Source organism: Poeciliopsis prolifica, unplaced genomic scaffold (assembly GCF_027474105.1).
Source record: "Poeciliopsis prolifica strain line A6 unplaced genomic scaffold, Auburn_PproV2 SCAFFOLD067, whole genome shotgun sequence".
Taxonomy (NCBI): Eukaryota; Metazoa; Chordata; class Actinopteri; order Cyprinodontiformes; family Poeciliidae; genus Poeciliopsis; species Poeciliopsis prolifica.
In genome coordinates this window covers 1,827,419-1,853,842 of record NW_026562442.1, presented here as the reverse complement: position 1 = coordinate 1,853,842, position 26,424 = coordinate 1,827,419, and the positions used below count along the sequence as shown (strand labels likewise).

Below are 26,424 nucleotides of genomic sequence, written 5' to 3'. Positions count from 1 at the left end.
GAGTTTTCATAAAAGCACAACTTTATTCAGGTAACTTTACAACTTTGTTTCGGTAATATTACAACTTCATTCTTGTAATACTATGACCTTAGTCTCATAATATTGGCCCTAATATTCTGTAGAGGTGACCAAGTCCAAATAAGTAAAAGTTGGAAAACAAGATGGCGCCCTTTGGTGAGCTGATATCACCCGTCACTATGGAAACCAAAGGACTGCATCAGTGAAATAAAAATTAAAAGTCTAGATTTTCCAAAAATAAAATCTTCAAAACCCCAAACCCAATCAAAGCGGTCATCATTTTCCATTCTTTATCACAGTACATCTACAAACGTCGATGATACTCATTGGGATTTTACAGGAAGGTAAATACTTTAGACTAGATTTTGCTGCCTGCCAAAGATTTGACATTTCTGCCCATTTCTATTTGTAGAAAAGCAAATCTCTGCATTGCTTCTCTGATTAATTGGACGTACGTGTCTCGGTAGGTTTGCAGCAATCCAAGAAAAGCTTTCTGTTTAAAATTATGGCCGTCTTTATGACAAATCTGTATGACAAAACCTCTTCATGACAAAACTTGTTTAGGTAACTTTTGAAAGCAAGTTGTTGCACTGGATTTTATTTAGGGGCTAAAGAAATATGCTTGCAGCAGTTCTATTATTTATGAAGGCATTTTCATAACTTTGCACTACAGGGTGTTGGTCTACAAGATAAAATCACTCTAGGCATGTTGAAGTTGCAAAGTGACAAAATAGTTGAACAAAAAGAGACAAAAATTGGTTTTTAGAGCAATTATAACCAGTTGTAACAGCAACAGCACACAGAGAAGCAGCAGAAGGGTCAAAAGCTGAGCTACTGAAAACATTTCTTCAACAAATAATTGTTTCCATCCCCTTGCTAAACCCTAAGGTTTCATGGCAAATAGAAATAATACTAAACCAAACTTGCAGCTACCAAGAGATATTGGTGCTGAGAAAATACTGGACGGGGTGCATTGAGGTGAATACACACTTCTCTGTTGCCTGGTGACGTCGCCGTTCACTCGTCTGGCACTGATAAACCCCAGAACTTGGACACCAAAAGACCCAGGCGATGGAAAACAGGGAACACTTCAGCAACCGAGGGAGAAAGACAACGTTCCCCTCCCCACACACAAACACAAACCAAGCCAACAAGTGAAGAAACGAGCATTTGGGAGGCTGAGTTCCTCTCATTTCCACTCAATCAACTTGCCAGAGAATATCCCCCTTCCTTCTGGCCAGCCTCGTGGGAAAGAGGTTGGAAAAAGCGTCCGCTTTTGGAGGTGCGCCCTGTGCGTTTGTGCCTATTAGTCATCAATGGGGGAACCTGGACAGTTTGTCCCTTCCTTCATGTTGGCACACGACACACACAGCGAGTGTTTTCTGGCTCCGCAGAGCCACGAATTGTGACAGCCAAGTTTTCTGGCAGGACACCCGATGGTTGGTTACGCAACGGCTTCCGTCATTTCAGCATGAGCAGAAACAGATTGTTGTATTCATAAACAGTTGCTGTGGAGATGCACCCACACAGGCTGAGTCAATAGATGGTCTAAGTCAGCCTCAGGGCCGCAGAGATGAAAAGTGGGCGCTGCATAAAGTGAATAAAATCTATGACGACAGCCCTGATGCAAACAAAACTGAGTTTGACAGGGATACCCAACTCCCTGGTCCATTAGGAATAATTAAGGATAACTACTAGAAACTGGACTACTACTTTTAACTACATCCTGTAAAGCTGAACCGATTAATCGTGATTAATCGATTGACTGAAATAATCATCAACCAATTTAGTAATCAATTAGTCATCAACTGGAGGATACAAACTAAAAAGAAAACAATATTTGCTGAAAATCAGACTGACTGCTTTAACCTGATCCACTACTTTTATCTACATCCTGTTAGAGCTGAAATGGTTAATAATGGTTAATAGATTACTTAAATAATCATCAAGTAACTTAGTTCTTGTGGAAGAACTTCACAATAATTAAGCAAAACTGTATACAAATATATTAACTTTCTATTTAAAATTAAAAAATATATGTTCTACCCAGGACTAATAGAGTGGCATAGTTTAGCTTCACCTGACAAAAACAAAAATGTCCTATTCAGCATCTTTTGCAATCCAATTATGAATCAGTCAAATCAAAAATATGTCAATCTGCAAATGATCAAGCATTCATTTACTGCCTTTTAGGCAATAAAATGTTTATTTTCTTACAAATTTGTAATATTGTATGAAATGAGCTCACATAATTACCTGCAAAATCTGCAGAATTTGCCAGTTTTTTATCCGAATACTCAATTAATCATTTGAATAACCACTGACTAAGATAATCGTTAGCTGCAGCCATACATCCTGCACAAGTAAGCAAGCAAATATGTCTTTTTATCCCATAGAATGTTACATTTTAAACTTCCAAAGTTGCTCTCGTTATCAGACTGACTTGTAAAATGTTGGATAGCAAGCGTACATTTGATTGGGTCATATTACACAACAATAAATTCATGCAACCAACACCCACACGATATGAATCATATGACAATCTCACGCAACAGTAACTCACTCGAGATCATAATGAGAACAGTAAATCAAAAAGGAAAGTGGAAAGTAGGACAAAGAAGTAACCTGAGGACAACTACATGCTTTGGTTCCTTTAAATTATCCCGCTGTCAGCCGCTAGGGGGCTCCTGCCATGTGGCTTGAAAGAGGGATTTAAATTTCTCCAGCTGTCAATCAAAAAGACCCATCATAACAAGCCCCTCGTCCTCTAACGTACGAGGTCAAAACATTATGTGGACATATGTATTTTTTCTTGAAAATAAAAACCACTCTAGAAGTGTCTGTAAAGTAAACAAAAGCCCTGCAGAGTGTTTCCAAACAAACACAAACTACGGAGTGAGGTGAATCTAATTAAGTTTAAAGTAAACTCTAAAGGTTGAGTTCACGTTTCATAATCAGGTCAGACAGACTGAAGCTACGCCATGAGTTTTCTAACACTTTATCCTATAAATCTCAGTGAACTGTAATGAAGAGAAAACACGAAGGCTTTGTATGTTCCGATCACTCAACTAAGCTTTTGATCTCGGGCTGACTGACACAGCGCTGTCTCCTTCTAACGTTCACACTCAAAATAAGTATTTAACTCCATAACGCCAACTGAGAGGCGATTTAAGACCTCCAGGTTCACGTCGGGTGTTTTAATGTGTCCAGCTGAAAACCTATGTAAGCTCAAAACGATGTGGAAGACATCGCAACCCCACTTTCGCTCGTTAAGTCGCGTCAATAGACGATTTAAAACCCCCGTCGCCCACCGCTAGTGTTAGCAAGCTAACTTAGCCACCAGTCAACACCGCTCGGAGAAACCGTCGGCTTTATTAACTAAACAACCAGTGTTTGTCGCCTTCACCGAGCCACGTCCGTTAAAAGCATCCCAAACAACCTACCTGCCGTGGAACCAGTCCTTACAGATGTCGCATTCGATCATAAACCGGCTCACATCGTAGGGCTGCCGGCAGACACAGTACAGCGGGGCCGCCGCCATCTTCCTACTGTCCCCAAACAACGCAGGAATGAAGCGGGCGGGGATTTAACCCACAATCCGGAAACACCCGAGGTGAGAATTTAAGCGTCCGGAAACACCCGAGGTGATAACGGGGCATCCGGATGAAGCCGAGGACAGAGAAGTACGGTAGATCGTTGTAGCATATAATCTGAGGCAGGAAGCGTATCCAAAAATTGTAATCAATTTCAAGTAGTACTTCTTCAACATGTTTACTCGTGTAAAAGCGCCGAATATCTCATCTGAACATTTTATATAATATTTCAAAATTGAGAGACAAACAAAAACAAAAACAATCATATTTACAAGCAAAATATAAAAAATACAAATGTAGGTAGAAGAAACATTTTCCTAATGTATATTGTTTTCAATGTAAAACTAATAAAACTAATACAGGTATATCTATATTTAGCATTTACTGAATCTTCTTGACCTCCAAATGGAACAAGTTCAGTAGATAGAAAATAACATCAGAAAAATAAAGTTAGCCTTACTAAAATATAGATTGCAGGTGTGTCTCCTAATCTACTAATAAATGTTTTAAGTCAACGTTATCAACAGACGTGAGGGGGAAAAAATCATCTTGTGACGTCTCGAGACGCTTCAATTATTGTATGATATATTGTCTTGCTATAATCCCGAACCGTTACGAAATCCTCTGACGTCAGTTTCCAAATTATTCATTTCCATCTGTCTATGTAGGCACACGAACAATAGGCTTTTTCCAAAAAGAAAGGGATGACATAATAAAACTGTGTCATGATTTTTCTTCTCAAGAACAAGCTGAGGTTTATTTTCCTAAATTATTTTGTTTTTTACTAAATATTGAAAAAAAAAACATGACTATAACCCCAATATAATATTGTGTGATACAAGTAGGGATTAATGAAGCCCACGACAGAGAAACAAAACCCAAATCTCATTGTGAATTTTTGTCGAGTTTTAGTTCAATGTTGTATAATTTTTAGATTTTTGTGTATTGAGTCAATGTGCATGTATTTTTTATTATTTATTGTCTTTTTTCCTATAAAATCTTCTTTATAACAAAACGTTTTAAAATGTTGCAAATAAAATCATCACAACCATTCATCTTTATATTCAGTCAGATGCAATAAAATATAATAAATATAATTTAATTAAATTAGAAAAATAATAATATGTCACTTTATTTAGGTGCTTCAATTCAAATGTTCATAATTTACATATCAATAACATTGTAATGTTACTGACTCATGTTCTCACTTGGTTTTATTAAAATTAAATTTTAAAAAAATTAATTAATCTGATTATTTCACATTTTATTTACTCAGTAACTTGTAAAATAAAATAAAATAAAAATAAAAAAGACAAATAAATAAATAAAAAATACTCGGGCATATTAAGAAAATAGATTACATTAAATTGAATTAATCCATTTATGTCGTCTGACTCCAAATGCATAATTTACCTGTCAATAAAATGTAACATTTCAAATACAATTAGAAGTTAATCTGCATAATTTAGACCCATATTCAATTAGGCTTATGAGGATAAAATAAAACTGAATCTCATTATGCATAATCAGCAGTTATTTGTCAGTAACCTATAAACATGCGGTTATCTCGCCAAGCAAACAAAAGCTGTTTCTCTGACTCATTCCAGCGCTGAATATTTGCATGGCTGCACACATTACAGCATCCATTTTCAGCCTGAGCAGCTCAGAGGAGCTTAAAAAAAAAAAAATCAAAACACAACGCAGACGCTCAGCGTGTCTCAGTGGAGGATGTCTGACATGCCCTACGTGCCTCCGTGCTGAATAGCAATGGGACCACCGACCCACAGCCTGATCCGAGAGCTGACAGCAACCCATCCCCCCTCACATCCATCTGTGCTGCTCTGCATCGCAGCTCCACTGCGTCCACTGAAGATGCACGAAGACTCATCTGCAGATTGTTGACTTTATGGGTGTAAACAGTTCTCTAAGCTACTCTTAGACTGATTTGACAATGTTTTGCAGGAAGAAAGTGCAACACTCGTGCTGTGAACTGCAAATAAAATGCAAGTTTGGATTAGAAAAATAGCATGAAATCAGTTAACACGCTGCAAAAGCAAAGTATTTTCGCTCTATTTCTGATGCAAATATCTTGCCACACTTGAAAAGAAACAAAACTAACTTACAAGTAGATTTTTTAGCAAGATATATGAGCAATAACTCGTTAATGTTGAAGTGCAAGCTATAAGTGAAATAATCAGTGTGTTTAAAAGTCTTAAGAAACTGTTGACTTTAAACAAACTCCTATCTGTTGCAAAAAAGTCTTGCAAATTAGTTTTGTCATTTTTTAAAGTCTCATAAGATATTTGCACAAGTAAAAGTCCAAAAATACTTAGTAAGATTTTGTATTTTTGCACTGTCATATAAAATAAAAAAGTCTTTTGTTTTCAGAACCTCAGTGTGCATTTTAAGTCAATTTGCTAATTTTGATATTTAAAAATATTATTGGCATAGCCCATTATTTAATTTAATACCACATTTTTCCTTTATTATAAGTTAAAATATCTCATTCCATTGACAGAATATTTCACTCTCACTAGTACTTATGAAAATAAAGTCAGAATATAACAACTTTATTGTTGTAATGTAAGACTTTATTATCATATTATTACCACTTTATCCTCGTAGTGCTTTGACTTTATTCTGGCAATTTTATAACTTTATTCTCGTAATCTTTTATACATTTTTTTCTTATTTACCCTGTCGTAACTAAGGTAGCCTATTTGGAGTACAAATTAGACAAAAAAATAAAGATTTTTTTTTTCCCTATAACAAATCAAATGATCTACCATTTGGGTTTATTTTGGTCCTATTTGTCTGATATAAAAAATTTTATATGCATGTTATAGATATTTTAAAAAATCAAAAACTTTTCTGTTTGACAAACTTAAAAAATAAATTTGGTGTTAAGGCGCCATCTGCTGGTGTTATTGTTTACTACTCCTAGCACGCTCTACGCATCACCAGTTTACGTCACCACGTAACGGCGTAACGGTCGAAGGCGACCCGCTGCCCGCTCCGCCTCTTGCGGTTGAACATCCTTCGATATGTTGCGTTTAAAACAACCAAATGTCGTTTCAGCTGTGACTCTGCTGGTCGCCACGGAAACTGAGGGCTGATTTTAAGACCGACTGGATGATAAAACAGGTGAGACGATTAAAAAACAGTGACGTCACATCAGCGAAGGCTGTTTGCGCCGAGAAAGGAGCGTTAACGGTCACTTTTATGTTCATCTCCATGGATACCAGTCTGCTCCTTTAACAAACCAGCAGTTTTAGTTTTTATATACATTTATTTTGTCGTCTTCCTGTCATTATGACGTCCAGACACAATTGTATAATTAATGTTTAATAAAGTGCTAAAATAAAACAGGTATGCGAAATAAATATTTAACCAAATGTTAGTTAAAAATATTTTAATATGTTGCAATTAGCCTGCAGAAATGTTAGTACGGGTTTATGAAATAGAACAATGTCAGAATATTGGTTTCCCCCCTTAATTTAGCTTCAGTTTTTAAAGAGGTACAAAACTGCCATAATTGAGAGTAAGTATAGAAATAATGTGAATATTGATATAAAACGTGCAACAGTTATTTAATTAAATAAATTAAATCATTTAAATTAATCAATGTAAACATGTAAAAATTTAATTATATTATTAATACTAATAATATACAAAAATAATCTGTGAAAAGATTTATATCTTCCACTTTCTTCCAGATATACTACTGCTAAAAATGCACTGCTACTGACCAAAAACAACCAATAAGAACCAGCGCTGACAATCTTCCTCATGTACATGCTGCTAAATGTGCTAACAGCGAAGAAAGGGTTTACAGGAAACCGGTTTATTTACTCTCAGTTGTGGTTATCCTAACTAGCCTTAGGATTTACAACAGGCTCTGCTAACTACAGGGGAGCAGAGGAAGTGATCGATCACTAAGACCCGCCTCTTGGATCTGATTGGTTGTTTTGTAGTTATCGCATTGAGCAGGAGATTTTATCCCATTTTATCTGTTCCATATACTTTCGTGACATAGTGAAAGTTTCAATTAATATGTAACAACATCTTGTTATAAGAGTTACAGACTGCAGCTTTAAATTAGTTTTAAACATATTTTGTGTTTGGAGGATTTGGAGAGCCGTCCTGACCGCTAAGATGAGGCGTCTGTCCAGAAGGAAAGCCCTAAGTCTGGTGAGGGAGCTGGACGCCTTCCCCAAAGTGGCCGACAGCTACGTGGAAACGTCTGCATCCGGGGGGACAGGTGGGACCAGAAACCTGAAACCAAACAGAACCGGCACCAGAAACACAAACCAACCATCTGGTTCTTTACAACCTGATTCAGTATTTAAGCGTAACCACTCCGTCCGTCTCCTCTGCAGTGTCCATCATAGCGTTCAGCGCCATGGCGGTTCTGGCCATCTTGGAGTTCTTTGTTTACCGAGACACTTGGATGAAGTATGAATATGAAGTTGACAAGGATTTTTCCAGGTTAGCATTTATCGATACGTTGCAGGATTTCTCCCAAAGTGTTATAAGCCTGGCGGGCCACCAGACTCAACTTACTCCTCCGCCGGTTTTAGGAAGTTGAGCCTGGCAGAAAAATAAAGTTTATTTATTTATTTTTCAGTAATTTTCAACCTTTCCAAAGGAAACAAAAAAGCTGAAACATTGGTGGAAAACATTCAAGACAAAACCAGTACAGAAATATTTGTTTATTTAAAAACCTCTCAATCGGAAAAACACAGTGTTGACAGAAAAAAAGTGCTTAGAAGCTTTTTGTTTTTATCTTTGTTATATTTAAAGCACGATAAGAATCAAAGCACAATCTTTTCTGCATATTTTTCTGAAATAAATTACATTTATTCAATTATTTTAATGGAGGACCACTTTAAAGTGACATAATTAAAAATAAAAGCAGAAATATATATTGTCCATTTTAGGTAATATATAGTTTTTAATCATATTTCATTTTGTTTGCGTTTTTTAAAGAGTATGGTTGGTGTTTTAGTATTGTAAATAGCACAGTCAATAACAGTTAAATTTTCAAATGTTCTGTCAACTTTTAACATTTTTAACATAAAAAATGTTAAACTGCGCAATATAAAACTATATATCTTTTTCTTGACCGCAGTAAACTAAGAATAAACGTGGACGTCACAGTAGCAATGAAATGCCAGCGTGAGTAGCTGACTTTCTTCATTAAACTGTTTAAATATGTTGAAATGTCTGAACTCAGGATTTATTTCTGTGTTTTTATTGCAGATGTGGGAGCAGACATCTTGGATCTGGCAGAAACAATGATCACATCCAACGGCCTGCAGTACGAACCTGTGAGTTCACCTGTTAATAAGCAAGGAAGCAATGAGAAATCAGGAGCTGAAATACTGAATGAGGTTGTAAAGAACCAGATGAGCTAATTAAAGGAGGCGTGAAACAGCTGTGGGACGGAGAGTAGCAGGAAAACTCAACGAGGAAACCGATTAACCCAAAGGAATCTGAACTAAGACTCAAGAAATCAAAGAGAGAAAAAGCCCGACAACAATCCAAGAAATTAAACTCAAATATTCATAAAACAAACTAAGAAAGTAAAGGATATGAATTATATGGCAACACATTAACAACAATTCACATGGAAAAAAAGCAACTCGATGCAAGACCTTTAGAATGTAAAAAAGAAATAAATTTGCGACACTTTAAGTCAAAATTGTAAACTGTAAAAACCATAAATTGTGTAAACAAAGAAACTTCATACTTTAGAATATAATTTAAAAAAAATTTTTCTTGAAAAGTGTTTTTAGTATTTTGGACCAAACAGTAAAATTTCAGCTCCAGCTCCTGAAATCAGTCAGAAAATTGAGTGGATGAAAGAAATCATTAAAATCTTTGTGCTTTTAATCAGGTTATTTTTGAATTATCCCCACAACAGAGGCTGTGGCAAAGGTAAGAGACGTTTAATAGAAGTATTCAGCGTTATGTTTTAAGGACGAGATTCATGTCAGTTGTTCTGCTTGTTCTTGTCCTTCAGGACGCTGCATCTCCTTCAGAGCAGGCTGAGGGAGGAGCACGCTCTGCAGGAGGTTCTGTACAAAACGCTGCTGCAGGGAGCGCCCACCGCTCTGCCGCCTCGGTTCGCCTCCATCCAGACCGCGCAGCTGGTAAAGCATGACTCAGCGAAAACGTTTTGACGTGTGCTCTGGTTTCAGGGAGGACGCTCCCAACGAGCCGCTCACCGCCTGCAGGATTCACGGACACGCTTACGTCAATAAGGTGGCAGGAAACCTGCACATCACTGTCGGAAAGTAAGGAAATAATGTTTAGGTATCAATTTTTTTATATCTTTAATTTCATCTTTGGAAAAGAAAAAGGATTTTGGTTCATTTTAACGACAAAAATGAACAAAAGTGTATAAATATTAAACACCCTGGCACCAAAAATTCTAAACTTGTTGCCAAAAAACGTTTTTTTTTTTTTTTTGAGAAGCAAATAGAAGTACTGGAAAAACTGTACACTGTAAAAACATAAAACCTTAAATATATTTTTATTTTGTTTCTTGTGCAAATATTTTAGTTCACTTAAAATAAGACAAAAACTTTTCACCAAGATATGAGCTTGTTTTAAGTCAACAATTACTGAATATTCATACAAATACCAGTTTCACTGGCAAATCTCTTATGCCAGGATAACTCAATAGTTTTGATTAATATTAAATAATTATTAACCTAAAATAAGCTCATATATCTCGGTGAAAAGTTACGTATTTTGTTGTGGGTTCAGTGCAGTAATATATTTGCACTAGAAATGAAAAAATACTTTGTTTTAATTCTCAGGTAGATTTACTGGTGTTTTCACTTTGCACGCTTTATTTATTACATTGTAAGGAAAACATTTTGTTAGATTTACATTACCTTTATTTTTTTGGACTGTTTAAATTGATGTTAAATTTCCAAAAATGTTAGAAAAATACACATCAGGTTGATCTCCTGACTAACATTTTGTATTTTTAGGCCGATTCACCATCCGCAGGGCCACGCTCACATCGCTGCTTTTGTGAGTCATGAGGGTAAGAGTTGTCCTCTCTACCAGGTCCAATTTTATTTAAACTGAAAAACTTCAGAAAATGACAGAAAATATTTTTAATAATCTGCCAGTTGAGCAGATTGTAATTTAAAATGTCTTGTTCCACTGGCAGGTTTATTTCACTTCTAATTTGCACTTTGTTACAATTAGTACTGAGGAATTATTGACTTAAACTCCCATAAATTGCTAAAAAGTCACGTCTAAGTTAGTTTTGCTTTATTTTAAGTGCAGTGAGATATTTGCACTAAAACCTTTGTCTTTTTGCAGCGTACTAAGAGATTAACTTTTGTCCCCTCGTCTTTCTGCAGCGTACAACTTCTCCCATCGAATTGACCATTTGTCTTTCGGCGAAGAGGTTCCAGGCTTAATCAATCCTCTGGACGGCACCGAGAAAATCACCTACAACAGTAAATTTATTCAATCTAAAAGACAAAATGGCGCCTTTTGTCTTTTATCAACCGAACAGATTACATGTCGTCTGTGTGATTTAACTTTTTGTTCAAAATTATTCTCGTGAGTTTATTTTGAGCAAGCCTGCTGGAACTCTGTTTGGGTTGCTAGGTACTGGGGGGGAACTTTGTCGTGGTTGCTAGGTAACGGGTGGAACTCTGTCGTGGTTGCTAGGTAACGGGTGGAACTCTGTCGTGGTTGCTAGGTAACGGGCTAGTCTTCGAGGGTCAGTTCAGTTTCTACTCATTTAATCAACATTCGGGGTTTTTTGTGACATTTTTCACATCACCAAAATATATAAAGTTTTTTTTTTCTTTCGAGATCCAAGTGGAAGTACAAAAATGCATAAACTGCAAAAATAAAATTAAAAAATTTTTGGTCTAGTTTCTAGTGCAAATATCTTAGTACATGTGAAATAAAACAAAAGTAACTTACATGTAACTTAATTGGAGCTTATTTTAGGTTAATAATTTTTGTATATTGATAAAAAGTACAAGTTACTCTTTCAAATGTTTTCACATAAAAGTGAAAAAAAGCCAATAAAACTAGCACTTTTTATCAATGTACAAGAACTATAGACTATAAAAAACTTATTTCACTTATAGCAGGGAGGGAAAATATATTGTTAAAAGTGATAATCTACTAGTGGAAGTATTGGTTTTCAAAATAAATATTAAGGAATTATTCACTTAAAAGAAGCTCCTATATCTGGCTGAAAAGTTAATTGTAAGTTAGTTTTGTATTATTTCTAGTTCACAAAGATATTTGCTACAGAAACTAGACCAAAAATTCTTGGCCAGATTTTTTGTTTTTGTAGTGTGAAATGCAGAGTTTTTAATTTAAATAAGTAAAATGTGGTTTTCTCCTGTCTTCAGATAACCAGATGTACCAATACTTCATCACAGTGGTTCCCACCAAGCTGAACACACACGTGATCTCCGCAGACACACACCAGTTCTCTGTGACGGAGCGAGTGAGTGGCCAGGCCTGACTGCTTCAGGTGAACCTGAGTGGGTGTGCTAACTTTGTGTGTGTGTGTGTGTGTGTGTGTGAGGAGCGGGTGATCAACCACGCGGCGGGCAGTCACGGTGTCTCTGGGATCTTCGTGAAGTACGACACCAGCTCCCTGATGGTGACGGTGAGCGAGCAGCACATGGCGCTGGGACGCTTCCTGGTGCGGCTCTGCGGCATCGTCGGGGGAATCTTCTCCACCACAGGCGAGTCGGCGGCCATGTTTACCAGCTACGGCAGCCTGGGAGGACCACAGTCTATCCAGCCAGACAGCAGGACGTCCATCCATCCAAACAACCGTCCATCCATACATTCATCTGTCCAAACATTCATCCATGGTTTCTGTCTGGTCTTTATATTTGCCTGAAATTTATTCCAGAATTGAAGTTTAACACGATCAATTCACATTATTTCTGAATTACTTATTTGTATTTATCTTGAACTTTTGGACCACTAGTTTCATGTTTCCTTTAGCATCCAATCAAATCAAAACCATTAATGTTCTCACTGCCACCAAATTCATCAGTATTTAAACAATCACCCACAATTCCTGCATGCATGTTAAAAACACGCTGTCATTTCTAAACCTGTCTTTCTGCTTGAAGGGATGCTTCACAGCCTGGTCGGGTTCTGCTTCGACATCGTCTGCTGTCGCTTTAGACTCGGCGCCTACAGACCCAGACAGGTGAGTCCGATGGATTCGGTTCTGGACATGAACACGGCCATCGGTGGAAACGTTTAAATGCTTTTAAACACTGAATCTGTTGCAGGAGCTGCAGCTGAATAACCTGAACAATCACCAAGTTCCTCTTCTGGGGGGAAACGCTGCGCTCTAGTCTCACTGTGATCTAAAGACCTTCATCTCTGGAAGATGTTTGTTTCAGTAAAATTCATCTTCTTCTCTGCACTGCAGGTTAAATATCCCCGTGTAACTGCATTAATTGTGTTTTTAGTCTGTGTAAATTTGAGTTTTAATTGTTTAAAACAATGTCTTACGTTTTGTTATTTAATAGATTAAAAGAATGCAAACAAAGAAAATCTATTGTGTTTTTAATGAGATAATCCCCGAAAACGTAAAGTATCAACCAGCAGGAGGAGATTTGAAAAAAGAAACAAAGTCCACATTTGTGAATCAGACAGGAGCACAGATGCGCTTTTTATCCACTTTATTTCAGTTTTGCCAAGCAGACTGAATCTCGTCAGAGCGGGGAACACAGGTGGTCAAACAATTAGCAAAAATGACACCAGTGAGAATAAGATGTTCTCGGTTATGTGTTGCCGTTCGCGCCGGCGTCGCATTTTGAGTGAACAAAGACGGTGCTGTTACCAAACGGACAAACATGGATGACAGCATGAAGATAGCCCTGTAGCTGTTTGGGGACGACCTGACGAAACCGAATCATCACGCAGTCCGAGCACGACCCGACGCAGACACACAACAAAACCAGAGTTTTGCATAAACATTTAGTTTCTTCCCTTTTTCTCCCATAAGAGCTCATTCAGTTTAAAAGCCGACAACACCGCCCGCCCAGTTCCCCTCAGACTTTACGTTAAATACTTCTTGTAGTTAGAGGGAAGCTCTGTAGTCCTGTGAATACAGCAATGATTCAACAAATACAAGTTTTTGGTAAGCTAAAGTTTTCTTATAAAACTGGATACCAACCACGCCAAACAAATGGGTCTCCTCCCTTAAATAGCAGCGCTTCTCCATTCTGTTAGATGTGGCGTCCCTCATGGTTGTGTACTTGGACTCCTTCAGAGTGTATTTTTCAGAGAAACAACTATTGCTAACGGTTACCACTTTGATTTCACTCTGAATCGTTCACTTAACACTCCCCACACCCAAATAAATTATATGATTGATATTGGACAAATACTTTTTAAAACTGCTTTGAGTTCTTTAGCGTTAGATGCATCATAATCCTTCATTCATCTCCAGTGCAGTGGACCTCCACCTGTTCTCAATTCGGTTTTTGTAGATTTTTCTTCGGAACATAATTCTTCTCGTAGAGTAAATCTAATTTGATTGAAAGAAAACGCAGTTAAAGTACCTCAACGGAGTGAAACTGGTGTTGTTTGTGAAGCAGCCAATATCAGAGCGCCGTTAGTTTTCATCAGTGCACAGAAATGACGGCAGACGCCAAACTGACCTGCAGCCATTTTAGCTTCAGACGAACAGGAGCAGTGAGCTGTGTACTGGGAGAAACATCTGAACAGCTGATTTAGTTTGTGATTGGCTGATTTAGGTTATTAATACGTACAATTTAAGGCCCACCAATATTTGGAGATAAAGTCAAAATGAAGAACCGTTTTAAACGACCCTTTGCTGATTTATTTGTTGCGTGACAAGATTTCCAATTGATTCACAGGGTTTTCAGAAATTATATTTAATTGGAAGAATGAACTGCAAGGCATCGACGAATCAACATTTTTACCAAGACTGATTGCCGAGCAGGAACTTGGCAATGCTGAAACAGTTCCCACCATGTGCATCAATGCGAATTAAGATTTATTTTGTGTTTTTAGTTGTTAAAGTTGGTAGCTGAGGGTTTTTAAACCAGGGGACATCGGGGGTCCACTGCACTTTATTTAAAAATCTTTTAGGTCATCCTCTCAACACCCTGATTAGGACCATTTTAAGGAACCATCTACAGTTTGTACAATGCTATATAAATAAAATCCACTCTGATGTACTATTATTTATATATATACCACACTGCTGAGGTCTAACACACAATCAGACTTGCTTTTTGGTGCAAGTATAAAGATGTAAAAGTAGTAAACCCACTTCAGTACAAACAGCTGTACAAACAAAGCAGATGAGGATTCAGGTTCGCCCTCAAAGACATCCGGTCGAGCCTAGCTTGTCTCAGCGTTCTGATGTCATGTGTGGGCAAATCGTCTGGACAGTCATCTTAAAAAGGCAGTAGATGCACATAATGCGAGACATATTCAAGAACAAAACAACATAAAATAAAAATAACTACGTAGAGTCAGTCCACCTCTGCTGCAATGATGCATTTCAAGTATGGAGAACAGCTGTCACAAGGCAGGAGGTCGGGGAAGGAAGTGGGAAGTCACACAGAAGGCGTATTGTTGCATATATAATTGGCCACTTTGAAGGAAAACATTGGGTAGAAAATAAAAAGACAACATTTTCTTTGTAGGACAGGGTTTTTCTGACCGGTTAATGTCAAGTTTCCCAACTCAACCAGTAACTACATAGCAAATAGACCTCGTTATTTTCCTTCTGTCAGACGTCCGTGCAGAGAGCCCTGTTTGTCCACGTCAGGAACGTCTGAGTTTAAGGTGACTTTTTTTTGTTTTGTTTTTTACCGCTGACAGCTGAAGGCGAAGGCTGCCTGTCTCCGGCTCAAGGCTGTGAGGAAGACTCAGTTGGTTAAGGTGCTGGAAGCACGGAAGTAGGAGAGGAACTTGAAACAGAGGCTGACCACAAAGTACCAGATGTTTCTGGCCATCTGGGAGCGGGCGATGAACACCCGCCAGATGAAGACCACCAGCAGGGTGTTGAAGGTGTACCGGATGTTCCTCAACCTGGAGGACAACCACAAGACACCAATCAGGTCCAAACCCAGATCTTTCATTTAACCCTTGACCTGCAGAAATGGGTAGCCAATAGCGCAGGTTTTTAAAAACTTAACTAGGGTTTATCAGAAAAGACAAATTCATAAATTCTCTATAAATAATCACATCTTCAACTTAAAACTTTACACTCATGATCTCATAATTGTGACACAACTTACTGTTTTCAGAGTTACTGTTTGTTTAAAAGCAAAATTTACATAAAATGACGGCCCCTCCCAAAGTCTCACAAAGAAAAGGCGGGAATAACCATAGCAACTGGTGCTCAGCTCTTTAACTTTAAGTAACTTCCACCTATTTAAGACGCATCCAATTGATCAGGTTTTCTCCAAAATCATTCTAATAAAGTATATTTCTATAGTTGACTTACTTTCGGAGATGCTGCCTGGCAGCAGGAATGTCGGACATGTCTTCGTTCAGGACGTACTTCTTGGTGCCGATGCAGTAATTCTCGATGTATTCGGGCCAGTTCAGCTGACGCACGTCAAAGTTAAATGTCTGTTGGAAACAAATTCAATTCAAAGTCAGAAATGCTTCACTGGACCCAAAGGGAACGTCAATAAAACCAAAACCACAGAACGGAAGAATGTTCACTCTGAAGGAAGGACGGAGTCAGAAACTCATTTTCAGGATGTTAAATAACAAAAACAAGTTCGTTTTAAAGATTATATTCATCCAGACTAATAAATTTAATTAACTTAAAACTATTTGGTGCTTTTTAACAACATTAACTGCTTAAATGCCCTGCAATTTTCCCTCAAAACACTTAAAAAATTTAATTGATTAATCACATTTTTGGCTTTTGAAGATTTAATTTTTGAGAAAATCTTTACTTTTTTCTTTCAACTCTCCAGGGGTTTTCGTGGTGATAAGTGATGTCAGCGATCCCAGGGCAGCCATCTTGTTTGTCAGTTTGATTTTATGACAGAATATTAGGACAAAGCAATGATATTTTATTTTTTAAATCACAAGAATAATGTTATAATGAAATCGTACGACAACGAAGAGGAAATAATGTGAGAATAAATAAAAGTTTTTTTACCAAAACAAAAACTTTTTATGAGGAGAATGAAGTAAATTAAATGAGGAATGTTGAGCATCTTGTGAAGTTAAACTTTGGATAAGATTTGCAATATTTCATCTTTTAACACATCAGATTAAAGATATTGATAATGACAAGTATTTTGTTGTAACTTTAGGACTTCATTCTGCTGACATTATGACTATTTTCTGAGCCAGTTCTGATTATAATATTGATCGGTAATAAGCTGAACGTTTCAAGTGGAAGAACAACATCACACATCGTCTGTGTGAGACATCGTCACGTTTACTTTTACTGGTTTTGGTTTCGACATCAAGGGGTGCGAATGCTCCTGCAGGAAGGCGCTCAGGCTGACCTTTCTGTCCTCAGGGGTCAGCTGGCCCATCAGCATGTTCACGTTCTCCGAGCTCCACTCCCAGTCCTGGCTGCTGAAGTACTCCAGCAGGTGGATCGCCTTGTGCAGCCGGTTGAAGATGCGCATCATCCTGCAGGGAAGCACAGACCTTGGATGCTGACAAACATTTTCGTCACGGAGCAAACCGAGGAAACGGGATATTTGCTGTTCTCACTGCGGCTTCTGTCCACACAGACGGAGGAAGAGGTCGTAGATGAAGGCCGGGAACTTGTGGCTGACCAGGATCCAGTACTGGTTGATCAGGTAGTTGGAGGTGATGTTGGCGTTGGGTCTGCGGAAAGCCTGCTCCAACGGGTTCCTCTTAAAGGACGACATGACATGGTGCTCTGCCAGGAGACAAAAACACACAAGACCATTGATCGGTTATTGAAATCAACTAATCTGGTGATAGGTTAAAAATCTTTGTAGTTATTGGCACAGCAAATACACAATTGGAACAAATCTTTGTTATTTTTGTTGACAAATTTAAGTCGTTTTAACGAGAATCAATTTTAAAGAAGAAATGATTGGAGTTAAATAAGAGACAAGAAGGAGAGTGAAGATCCAGGGCTGAGATCATTAATAGGATTAATTGTTTATGATTAATAATCATTAACTGGAGTATAAAAAATCAAAAACATTTTGATGAATTAGGACAAAACTGTACAGAAATATAAACATTTTGCATTTAAGATAAATTTGATCTAACGTGGAATATTTTGAGCTTCTCTCTCTTCATATTCTGCAATTCAGCAGATTTTAAAATTCAATTAAAAAACTAAACAATTTATTTGCAAGTGATCAAGCATCCACTAGAAGCATTTGCTTTTATTTTTAGGCAATAAAATGTTTATTTTCTTGTTTGAAAGAAGAAATTATTTGGATATTTTTATGCATTTCTAATATTTTCTAACAGAATTTGCCTCTTTGTTTATTCAAATTATTAATAAATAATTGTTAGTTGCAGCTCTGATCTCAACATTTTTTTTTTAATTGAGTTCAGCTTTGTTCGGATCGGGAGAACGAGCTGAGAGGAGAATATTTTTTAAATCCAGATAATGAAAAATGTCTTTGGGAAGCGTTTCCTGTGAAATCCTGAGGCAACAGAAGGTTTATGCGTTTTGGATAATCCCCGCTAAGCTCTGCCTCCCTGATGCAGCAATAAAACCAGGCTAAACGCCGCGACCACGGTTTTAAAGCGCAACGTTCATCGCCACCTTTATGACAGGTAGGGCCTCTCAGGCGGATCCTGACATCCCACGGTAACCTTTGACCTCTATCATGACACCCAGTCCACATGTGACCAGCGGACGTTACGTCACAGACTCGGCCTCGTTTCCAGGCCATCAGAAGCGAGGCGGCTGCAGGGGGCCGAGATGAGCGGGTGAGCCAGCTGCGGATCGATAACATCTGGAACATCTGGAACATCTGGATCTATAGAAACCATCTGGTTGTGATTCTGGCGGGAAGCTTATTACTGTGGGAGCAGAAGCAGCGAAGGGATCGGTTTGGTTTGACGATTTAGACGGAAGTTATGAAGGATGTTGGATGGAGGGAAGAACGGATGGCTGGAAAAATAAAAAAACAAGAGAAAACTAAAGAAAATAAGAAAACGAATAAAACAGAAAAAAATGAGAAAAAGGGCTTGGGAGTGAGAAGAAAGAGTGAGAAAAAAAGAAAAAGTAGTGAAATGAGAGATGAAAAAAAGAAAAGTAGGATAGATGGACATGCAGACAGTTGGATGGACAAACTGAAACCATAGAAGTCTGGATGGATGGAGGGATGATTGGACAGATGGATGGATAGATAAATGGCTGTTTTTCTTGTCAGTAACAGAATTAGGAATAAAGTTTGGGTTTTTCCAGATGTTTCATGTCATCAGATTCAGATCAACACAGATGAATTGGCTCTCATTCGGTAACGAGGAGCTCCGTCAGCCTGCTGCAGTCCGGCGACGACAGAGGATTATAAACGAGTGTTTCCCCTCAACGGAAGAATTAATTAGCAATCTCCGGGTTAATCTCTGACATTTCTCCAGACTTAATGCTGAACGACTGTCTGGGATGTTATTTAGCGTGGGAGTCCACAATCTACAGATGAGAGTTAATCTCTGCTTCAGTAAACATCAAGTTTCCAGACACGTTCTACGTCTGTCCAGCAGGTGGCAGCCTTTCCCAGCCTTAATCCTCCACTACAGCCACAACCAGGCGCCATGGCAGCAACACCGAGCCAGAGGCGGCTGATTGATCTGTGACGAAGCGGCGAACGGAGACGATGGGCTCAAACCGCCGTATCGACCTGCAGCGGCGCGTTGCTGTTAGCATCAGAGCGCCGCGTACTCACCGATCTCCCCCCAGTGGAACGGGTTGATGCCGCCGGTCGTGCAGTTGTACACCAGAGCCGTTTTAGGCCTGCAAAGACAAGAGAGCGCAAGGTCCAAAAGTGCCTTAAAATGTGATTCATGTCTGTTTTAGTCACAATAAATGTTTGTATTTTAACACAAACTTTTTGCCTTGTGGAAGAAAAAATGGAAAATTAGATCTGCTGGCCGACCACAAGACCCATTGAAAATGGAAACAAACCTTTATTTTTAGGTTTTTCCTCCTCAACAAACAAATTTTTATAAAATCTTTTGCAACTAACTATTTTAGTTGTCAATTATTCTGACGATTAATCAACTAATCAATTAATTGGGTAAACAAATTGCTGCAACTGCATATTTTTTATTTAATCACTTTTTTACATTATATAGAAATGCATAAAAAGATGCAAAAAAAATTTTTTTAAATAAGAAAATAAACATTTTATTGCCAAAAATGCAACAACATCACATTCGTTTAAGGAGCGCTAGGTTGCTTTCAGCAAAGATGAATTAATATCAAATTCATTTCAACCCTGATATTTCTACTTTAAATTGAGTTTAAATACTTTAGTCATCGACTTATCAATTACCAAATTAGTTGATGATCATTTCAATGATCAATTAATCACGATTAATCATTTCAGTCCTAATTCTGTTTGATTCTTGATGACTCTCTCTCATTAACTGGAGGATTTGGAGTGGCCCAGTCAAAGTCTGGACTTAAATACAACTGAATGAGATTATGCTGCTATTGACGCAGTAGAAATGGATCCTTCATCAGATTAAAAAACCTTAAATATTCCCTTCACTGCCAGGATCAGCCCAAATTTAACTCGGCGCTGAGCAGCTGCCAATCTCCAGTTTCCCTGGAATCTTTGGCCCTTAAAAAGGGAGCGGCTGCGTTTTTCCAACTCTTTCCCTCCAAACGTCTGACTCAGTCTGGGTCAACTGAACAAAACATTTCCAGACCGGAGGAGGGAATCACAGCCTCCAACTCACTGGCCAAGAAGAAGTGAAACGTTTCAGATTAAACCTGCAGCAGATTTGACTGTTTACAGTCAAACATAAAGAGTTTAACTTTTTCTTTTTCTTCAAATTTTACACACATTTTGGTCACTATAAAGGTTTCACCTCCATCTGTTCAGCCCAAAATCAGATCTTTAGAGATTAAACGAAGCTTCCTAAACATTTACGTTTTTGAATTTAACGTAAATATTTAAGTTTTTACATTTTCAAAAACGAGACAAGAAACTACAAGAGAGGAAAGCAAAGAAGTAGACAAGGAAGGAAGGGAGGTAGGAAGGAAAGGAAAACTAGAAGTGGGAGTGAAGGAGCGAAGGAAGAAAGAAAAAAAAAAGAAGAAAGGAAGACACGACAAGAAATGCTGAGGGAGGAAGGAAGGTAGGGAACAAGGAAAATAGGAAAAATGAAAAATTGAGGTAGGAAGGAGATAAAGAGCAGAGAAAGAAAGAAAAAAAGAAGGGAAGGAAAGAAGAATAAAAGGAGACAAAGACTATAGAGGAAGGAAGGTAGGAACCAAGGAATGAAAGAAAGAAAATGAAGAAAAAGAAGACAAGGATTTAAGAGAAAGGAAGGAAAGAAAAATTAAGGAAGGAGAAAATAAGGGAAAAAAAAGAGACAAAGAGTTAAGAGGAAGGAAGGAACAAAGGACTTGAGGAAAACCAGAAGGACTTGAAGATAAAAGGAAGGAAGAAAAGAAAGGAGTCAAGCCTGTCTATAATCTACAATCTATCAGTATTGTAGATAAAATCAAATTCCCCACCTGAGCAGAGGAGCTAAGCCCCGCCCACAGACCCACCTGTGCACGGCGGTGTACCAGCCGGCGGCCAGCGTCAGGTTGATGACGACGTCGACGGGGATCAGGTCGGCCACGGCGTCGTTGTTGGCCCTCATCGTGCGCAGGATCCCCTTCCCCGCCTGGCAACACAACACCAGATTAGCCTAATCCTAATCCACCTGCCGGACGAATGGAAGCTGGTCCGGTTCACTCACTGCGATGAAGACGCCGCTCGGCCCGTTGAAGTTGTCGATCCAACCCTGAGGAGAAAGAGAAGAAGGTGACGAGGCGGAGAGAAACACAGGAAGTGAATATTCAGATTAGGACATTTTCCAAGATGGCCGCCGTTTTTAAGTCTTTTAAACTAATCTTATTTAAGTGTTTAGTGGTTTAGCATTAGCTTATACATATTTTTATGTGTCTAGAAGGTTAGCATTAGCTTACACAATTTTCTTATGTGTTCAGCAGTTTAAAGTTAGATTTGTGTAACGGTTAAGCCTTAGTAGAGTTAGATTTTTTAAAGTGATTTAGCTTTAGTTTACGCAAATTTTTTTTTAGTGTTTCGCAGTTTTGTCTTAAATTATGCTAATTTTATGTAAGCGTTTAGTGGCTTAGCATTAGCTTATGCAATTTTTTTTATTTGTCTTGCTGGTTAGCATTAGTTTACGCCAATTTTTAAAAATGTGTTTAGAAGTTTAGCATTAGCTTACACTATGCTAAACATATTTTTAATTAGTGTAAAAAATTTACATCTGCTAAGTTTAGCATGAGCTGTTTAACAATAGTTTATACTATTTTCTTTGTGTATTTAGTGATTTAGCATAGCTAAGGTTCCAGTTTATCAAATTAGTGGTTGCAATAACTACTACAAAGTTTACTGCAAACATGTATTACAGTCATGGCGGCCATCTTGAATTCTGTCGACCAGAAAAAAAAACACAAGATGATTGATTTCTGTGATTTGACAACAACTAATCTGAAAATAATTCTAGGTTTTTTGTCTGATTATCTTCTTCTCTATTTAAAATGTCCCTAAATGCACCGTGGTAGATCAATACTCCAACCACCACAAAAACACAAGAAGAAGAAGAGTGAGAGAGTGGGCATCAGCTGATTGGAGCAGCAGCACAAGCGGCGTTGTGTTACTTCCTGTGGTGTTTGCGGTGGGACACAGAGGGGAGCAGCACTTGTCAGCTTCACTTAGACTCCATTAAAAATGGATGAAAGCGCCGCTACCAGACTGCTACATGTGTGGAGGGGCCCCTGGGGGCCAAATAAACACGACACACACAAACAGGCGTCTAAATAAGAAGCTTGCAGTGAGAGCCGGCCCGTTTGAAGAGAAATGCCACCAACATGATAATAAAAAATATTTACTCTTATTTTTTAACACCAATTTTTATTTATTTAATTTTAAATGAGTTTTTTATTAGTCTTTATTTGTTCAAATTTTTTTTCTATAACATTAATATCTATTTTTTCCATTTATATTTTTAAATGTATTGATTTATTTTTGTCAGTTTGCATTTGCTTTTGAATAATTTCTACATTTTTTTGGTTAATTTATATTTTATTAAATAAAACAGTTGATTATTTCACTTAGTTAAACTTCCTGCTTTTATTGTTTATGTATTTTATTTTTTATTTCTTCATTCCTTTTTAGGGTCTTTTGTCTGTTGAAAGAGTCCCTGCCAATGGCAGGCTGATCAATTTTTATTGTTTCAAATACAAATATTGATAATTTATTGTCCATTTTTAAAATGAAATGTTTAAAAATATTTTTGTTCATTCAGAAAATTGTTTAATTAGTTCTAATATTTTTATTCATTTAGATAATTTCAGACAAATCGATCTTCAATTTTAAATTAATTTTTTTGCATTATTAAAGGAAAGAGTTTTAATATTTCTGTTAATTTAACTTACCTTTTCATTATTTGTTTAGTTTTTTAAAAATATTTTTACATTTACCAGCCAAAATCTCAATAAATACAAATATACTATTTTAATATTATCCAAGCTGTTCAGATAGTTTAATTTAAACTAATAATCCTCCGTTTTGCACGTTGCAGTGTAATAATAGTTGGACCTACGGGGAAAGGTTCCTGCCAGCTGGCTCCCACTATGGAGGGTCTGATGATGCCAATGTTCAGCTTGTCCTGCTCCTGCTGCACCACGCACTCCGCCAGGGCTTTGGTGTACGTGTACGTGTTGGGCCGGTCGCCGATGAGCCGCGGCGTGATGTCCCGCACGATGCCGTCGTCCATCCACCTGAAACCACAACCACAAATTAAAAAAACCCTCCAAATGAACCGTCCATAGAAAACCAAAAACCATAACAAGAATGGATGTCACATATTTACAGTAGAGTTGAAACGATTAATCGTGATTAATTGGAATAATCGTCAACCAACTTAGAAATTGATTAATCGTTAACTGGGCTATAGAAACTCAAAAAAAGCTAAAAGAAAATGTTTAAAGAGTTTTTCCTAAAAACATTAAAGATGGTTGACAAAAGTGTGACTGAAACAATTAATATTATTAAAATAAGTCTGAATACTCCAGCTAATTGATTAATTACGATTAATCGGATTAATCGTTGGCGTGAAAGTCGTCCACTCACTCGACAGACTCGATGAGCTTCTTGGGCTCGACCGGCGGCGGGTAGATGATCTCGTCGATGTACTTGCGGTTGCAGTTTGCATAGGCGGTGGAGATGTGAATGAAGGCCTCGAGGTGGTGCATCTGCTGCGCCAGGCTGAGGAGCTGCTGCGTGGCGATCACGTTCAGCTGCAGGGCGTGCCTGCAGGAGAGCGAGAGAGAGAGAGACGGCGCTAAATGTGTGGAGGAGGTAAAGGTTGAGCAGCTGTGACTCTGTGTGGGAGAGGAGAAGTTTGATGTCTCTGAATGTTTGTTTGCTGACAGCTTTAAGCTCACTTTGCAGAGAAAGCACTTTAAATGTTGAGTAATTCAACATTTAATATATGCTGCAATATGTTGAGCTCTGTAATTTCACTGATGGATCCTTTTAGCTCCGTCGAGTCAAAATATTTCATTTTTCCGCTGCATTAAAAATGTAAAAATATGTCATATTTTACATTTGTCTTAATCAGGGATGGTACATTTTTCCTACAATAAAATTCAAGAACTTTTCAAGGAATATTTTCAAACTTTTTCAGCTCCAAACTTTGGAGAAGAAAACAAAACAAATGTTTCAATTCACTTTTATTAATGGTGTCATTTGTTACTGTTATGTGAAGATATTCTACATGCTAGAATAAAATACAACAAAACTTTAGGTTTTGGTCTGAGAACAAAATACTAATTTAACCAAAAGAAAAACAAAGAAAAAAGAAATTTTAAACTCAGAAATTTTTTGAGTTGCAAATTTTCAACTTTTCAAACTCAAAAATTTCCAAGTTTTATTTTAGAAAATTTCTGAGATTAAAATCAGTTTTTTCTGCCAAATTTACAAAAAAAAAAATAAATAAAATTAATATCTGCAATTGCTCTAATACACCACTGTACATTTCTACTTACTATAAATAAAGAAGAAATAAGCATAAAACTCAGTTCTGGTCATTTGAAATGAATTAGTGGGTGAATTTTTAATAATTCAGCTGCCTGGTTTTATAAAAACCATAATAAATCGGAGTTAATCTGGTCCAGTTTGGTTTGAAATAATTTTTCATTCCTCCTAAAAGAAGCCGATCCTGAACCAGGCGGGTAAACGTGGTCAGTGGAGCTGTGAGGTAAGATGTGGCGGCTCCAGGTGGGCGATCACTCCAGCTGAGAAGCGACAGGAAGAGAGACGAGCGTGTGTGGGTGCCGCTCCCCCTGCAGGCAGGTGCAGGGCGTTACGCCAGCAGGCGGAGAGGAAGACGGACAAACCGCAGAGCGTCTTCCTCCAGCTCAGTCAACTCCCATCCGTCTTTGCTGTTGTGATGCAATAACCGACTCTAAAGCTGATTTAAAAAAAAAAAAACTGTCGTTTCTACAGTCAGTTTAAACCACGTCTCCACTGACTGCTTCGGTTTGGGTCTGCAGCACAGCCAGCAGCTGCAGGAAGTTAGAAAAATAAATGTTTGCTCAAGTGACAATAACTATGTTTAAATGTTGCTTTTACTCGAAAAGCTGCTGCTACTTGTTGTTTCTGTGATGAAGGTGTTTGTTTTATTTTTCGTCTCTTTATTCAGTGGCGACCCCAAGAGGGGGATTGAAGGGGCCAGGGCCCCATGTTGAAAACTGCTGTTCATGTCATAGAAAGGAATACAATCATCTTCTTCTCGGAAGGCATAAACATAAAACAAAATTAGACCTAGTTTGCATTTTTAATTTCCCCAAAGATAAAAGAGAAATCTTCTAAAATCAGATGTTAATCTATTTTTGTTTATATTTCGAGGAGAGCGGAATTGTCTTCTACTGAGGTTTTCATGCGGTCACCTTCAGTGGTTCTTGGTGCAGATAAAAACTGATATTTTATCTTTAAACATCGCCCAGCGAGTTAACCTCGAATGATTCTGCAACATGATGGTGAAACAGTAACAGGAAACCATGAAATTTGACCTCAAATAATGAATCAGTGTTTGTTGTAAACTCCTGACTAAAGCAGGAAGCCTGATTTGTTTGGTAAACTGTCACATTGCCTACCGTTGATTGCTTCTTTTGTTTTGCAAACCATTGATTTCACACCCAGACCCGCTCATTTCTCCTCTGTGAAACCAATCAAACGGCACATCCACAACAGGAAGTTTCTGTGTCGCTTACTTTAGCGGCTCGTCGAAGCGGATGGTGGCGGCGCAGTGGAAGACGATGTTGACGCAGGCGGTGAGCCGCTCCACGTCCGCCGCGCTGATGGACAGGCCCGGCTGCGTCAGCTCGCTGCTGATTGGGACGATCTTCTGGTGGAAGTCGGGGTTCTCCTCCCTCACCCTGTCAAAAAGCTGAATGGAAAAAAATAAAATAGCCATTTTATTTTATTCTGATACATAAATGTTGATACATATACACAAACATTAAGTTTGCATAATTTGTGGAATTGTGCAACCTGACCACACCGGTTTGAACAACTTCGGTGTT

The 26,424-nt window shown here is 38.0% G+C and overlaps 3 protein-coding genes across 8 annotated transcripts in view; 1 reads left to right on the top strand and 2 right to left on the bottom strand.

The window, feature by feature from the left end:
* Positions 1 to 3,595, bottom strand: part of kdm7aa (lysine (K)-specific demethylase 7Aa) — a 30,028-nt gene extending 26,433 nt beyond the window's left edge. The window contains exon 1 of the mRNA XM_055020451.1: positions 3,462 to 3,595. Within this exon, the coding sequence (XP_054876426.1) occupies positions 3,462 to 3,559 (98 nt within the window). The 5' untranslated portion in view covers positions 3,560 to 3,595. The remainder of the gene's footprint in view (positions 1 to 3,461) is intronic.
* A 2,996-nt stretch (positions 3,596 to 6,591) lies between these two features.
* LOC129351522 (endoplasmic reticulum-Golgi intermediate compartment protein 2-like) lies at positions 6,592 to 13,181 on the top strand. 3 transcript variants are annotated; one of them, XM_055020408.1, is made up of 14 exons: positions 6,592 to 6,755; positions 7,739 to 7,872; positions 7,991 to 8,099; positions 8,743 to 8,789; positions 8,874 to 8,941; positions 9,538 to 9,551; positions 9,637 to 9,738; positions 9,815 to 9,910; positions 10,616 to 10,671; positions 10,997 to 11,095; positions 12,014 to 12,111; positions 12,193 to 12,355; positions 12,755 to 12,834; positions 12,920 to 13,181. In XM_055020408.1, the coding sequence occupies exons 2-14, from the start codon at positions 7,767 to 7,769 to the stop codon at positions 12,983 to 12,985; spliced, it is 1,104 nt and encodes a 367-aa protein (XP_054876383.1). In that variant the 5' UTR covers positions 6,592 to 6,755; positions 7,739 to 7,766; the 3' UTR covers positions 12,986 to 13,181. The 3 variants fall into 3 exon arrangements, with proteins under 3 accessions (XP_054876383.1, XP_054876382.1, XP_054876381.1); XM_055020407.1 differs by having other exon boundaries at positions 9,511 to 9,551; positions 12,196 to 12,355; XM_055020406.1 differs by having other exon boundaries at positions 9,511 to 9,551.
* Positions 13,182 to 13,300: 119 nt separating this feature from the next.
* si:dkey-97m3.1 (fatty acyl-CoA reductase 1) overlaps positions 13,301 to 26,424 on the bottom strand; it is a 45,732-nt gene continuing 32,608 nt past the window's right edge. For all 4 annotated transcript variants that reach the window (XM_055020403.1, XM_055020402.1, XM_055020405.1 and 1 more), the window contains exons 4-13: positions 26,113 to 26,288; positions 23,969 to 24,148; positions 23,439 to 23,616; positions 21,564 to 21,608; positions 21,370 to 21,488; positions 19,532 to 19,599; positions 17,364 to 17,535; positions 17,150 to 17,279; positions 16,123 to 16,250; positions 13,301 to 15,704 (exon numbers count right to left, since the gene is read on the bottom strand). In XM_055020403.1, the coding sequence (XP_054876378.1) occupies positions 15,542 to 15,704; positions 16,123 to 16,250; positions 17,150 to 17,279; positions 17,364 to 17,535; positions 19,532 to 19,599; positions 21,370 to 21,488; positions 21,564 to 21,608; positions 23,439 to 23,616; positions 23,969 to 24,148; positions 26,113 to 26,288 (1,359 nt within the window). In that variant the 3' untranslated portion in view covers positions 13,301 to 15,541. The remainder of the gene's footprint in view (positions 15,705 to 16,122; positions 16,251 to 17,149; positions 17,280 to 17,363; positions 17,536 to 19,531; positions 19,600 to 21,369; positions 21,489 to 21,563; positions 21,609 to 23,438; positions 23,617 to 23,968; positions 24,149 to 26,112; positions 26,289 to 26,424) is intronic.

Bases quoted from the DNA above. Each gene is read 5' to 3' on its own strand.
- LOC129351522 (XM_055020406.1), top strand. From the start codon at position 7,767: ATGAGGCGTCTGTCCAGAAGGAAAGCCCTAAGTCTGGTGAGGGAGCTG. The intron at 8,790-8,873 runs GTGAGTAGCTGA...TTTTTATTGCAG, and splicing joins AGTAGCAATGAAATGCCAGC to ATGTGGGAGCAGACATCTTG. The intron at 12,835-12,919 runs GTGAGTCCGATG...AATCTGTTGCAG, and splicing joins GCGCCTACAGACCCAGACAG to GAGCTGCAGCTGAATAACCT.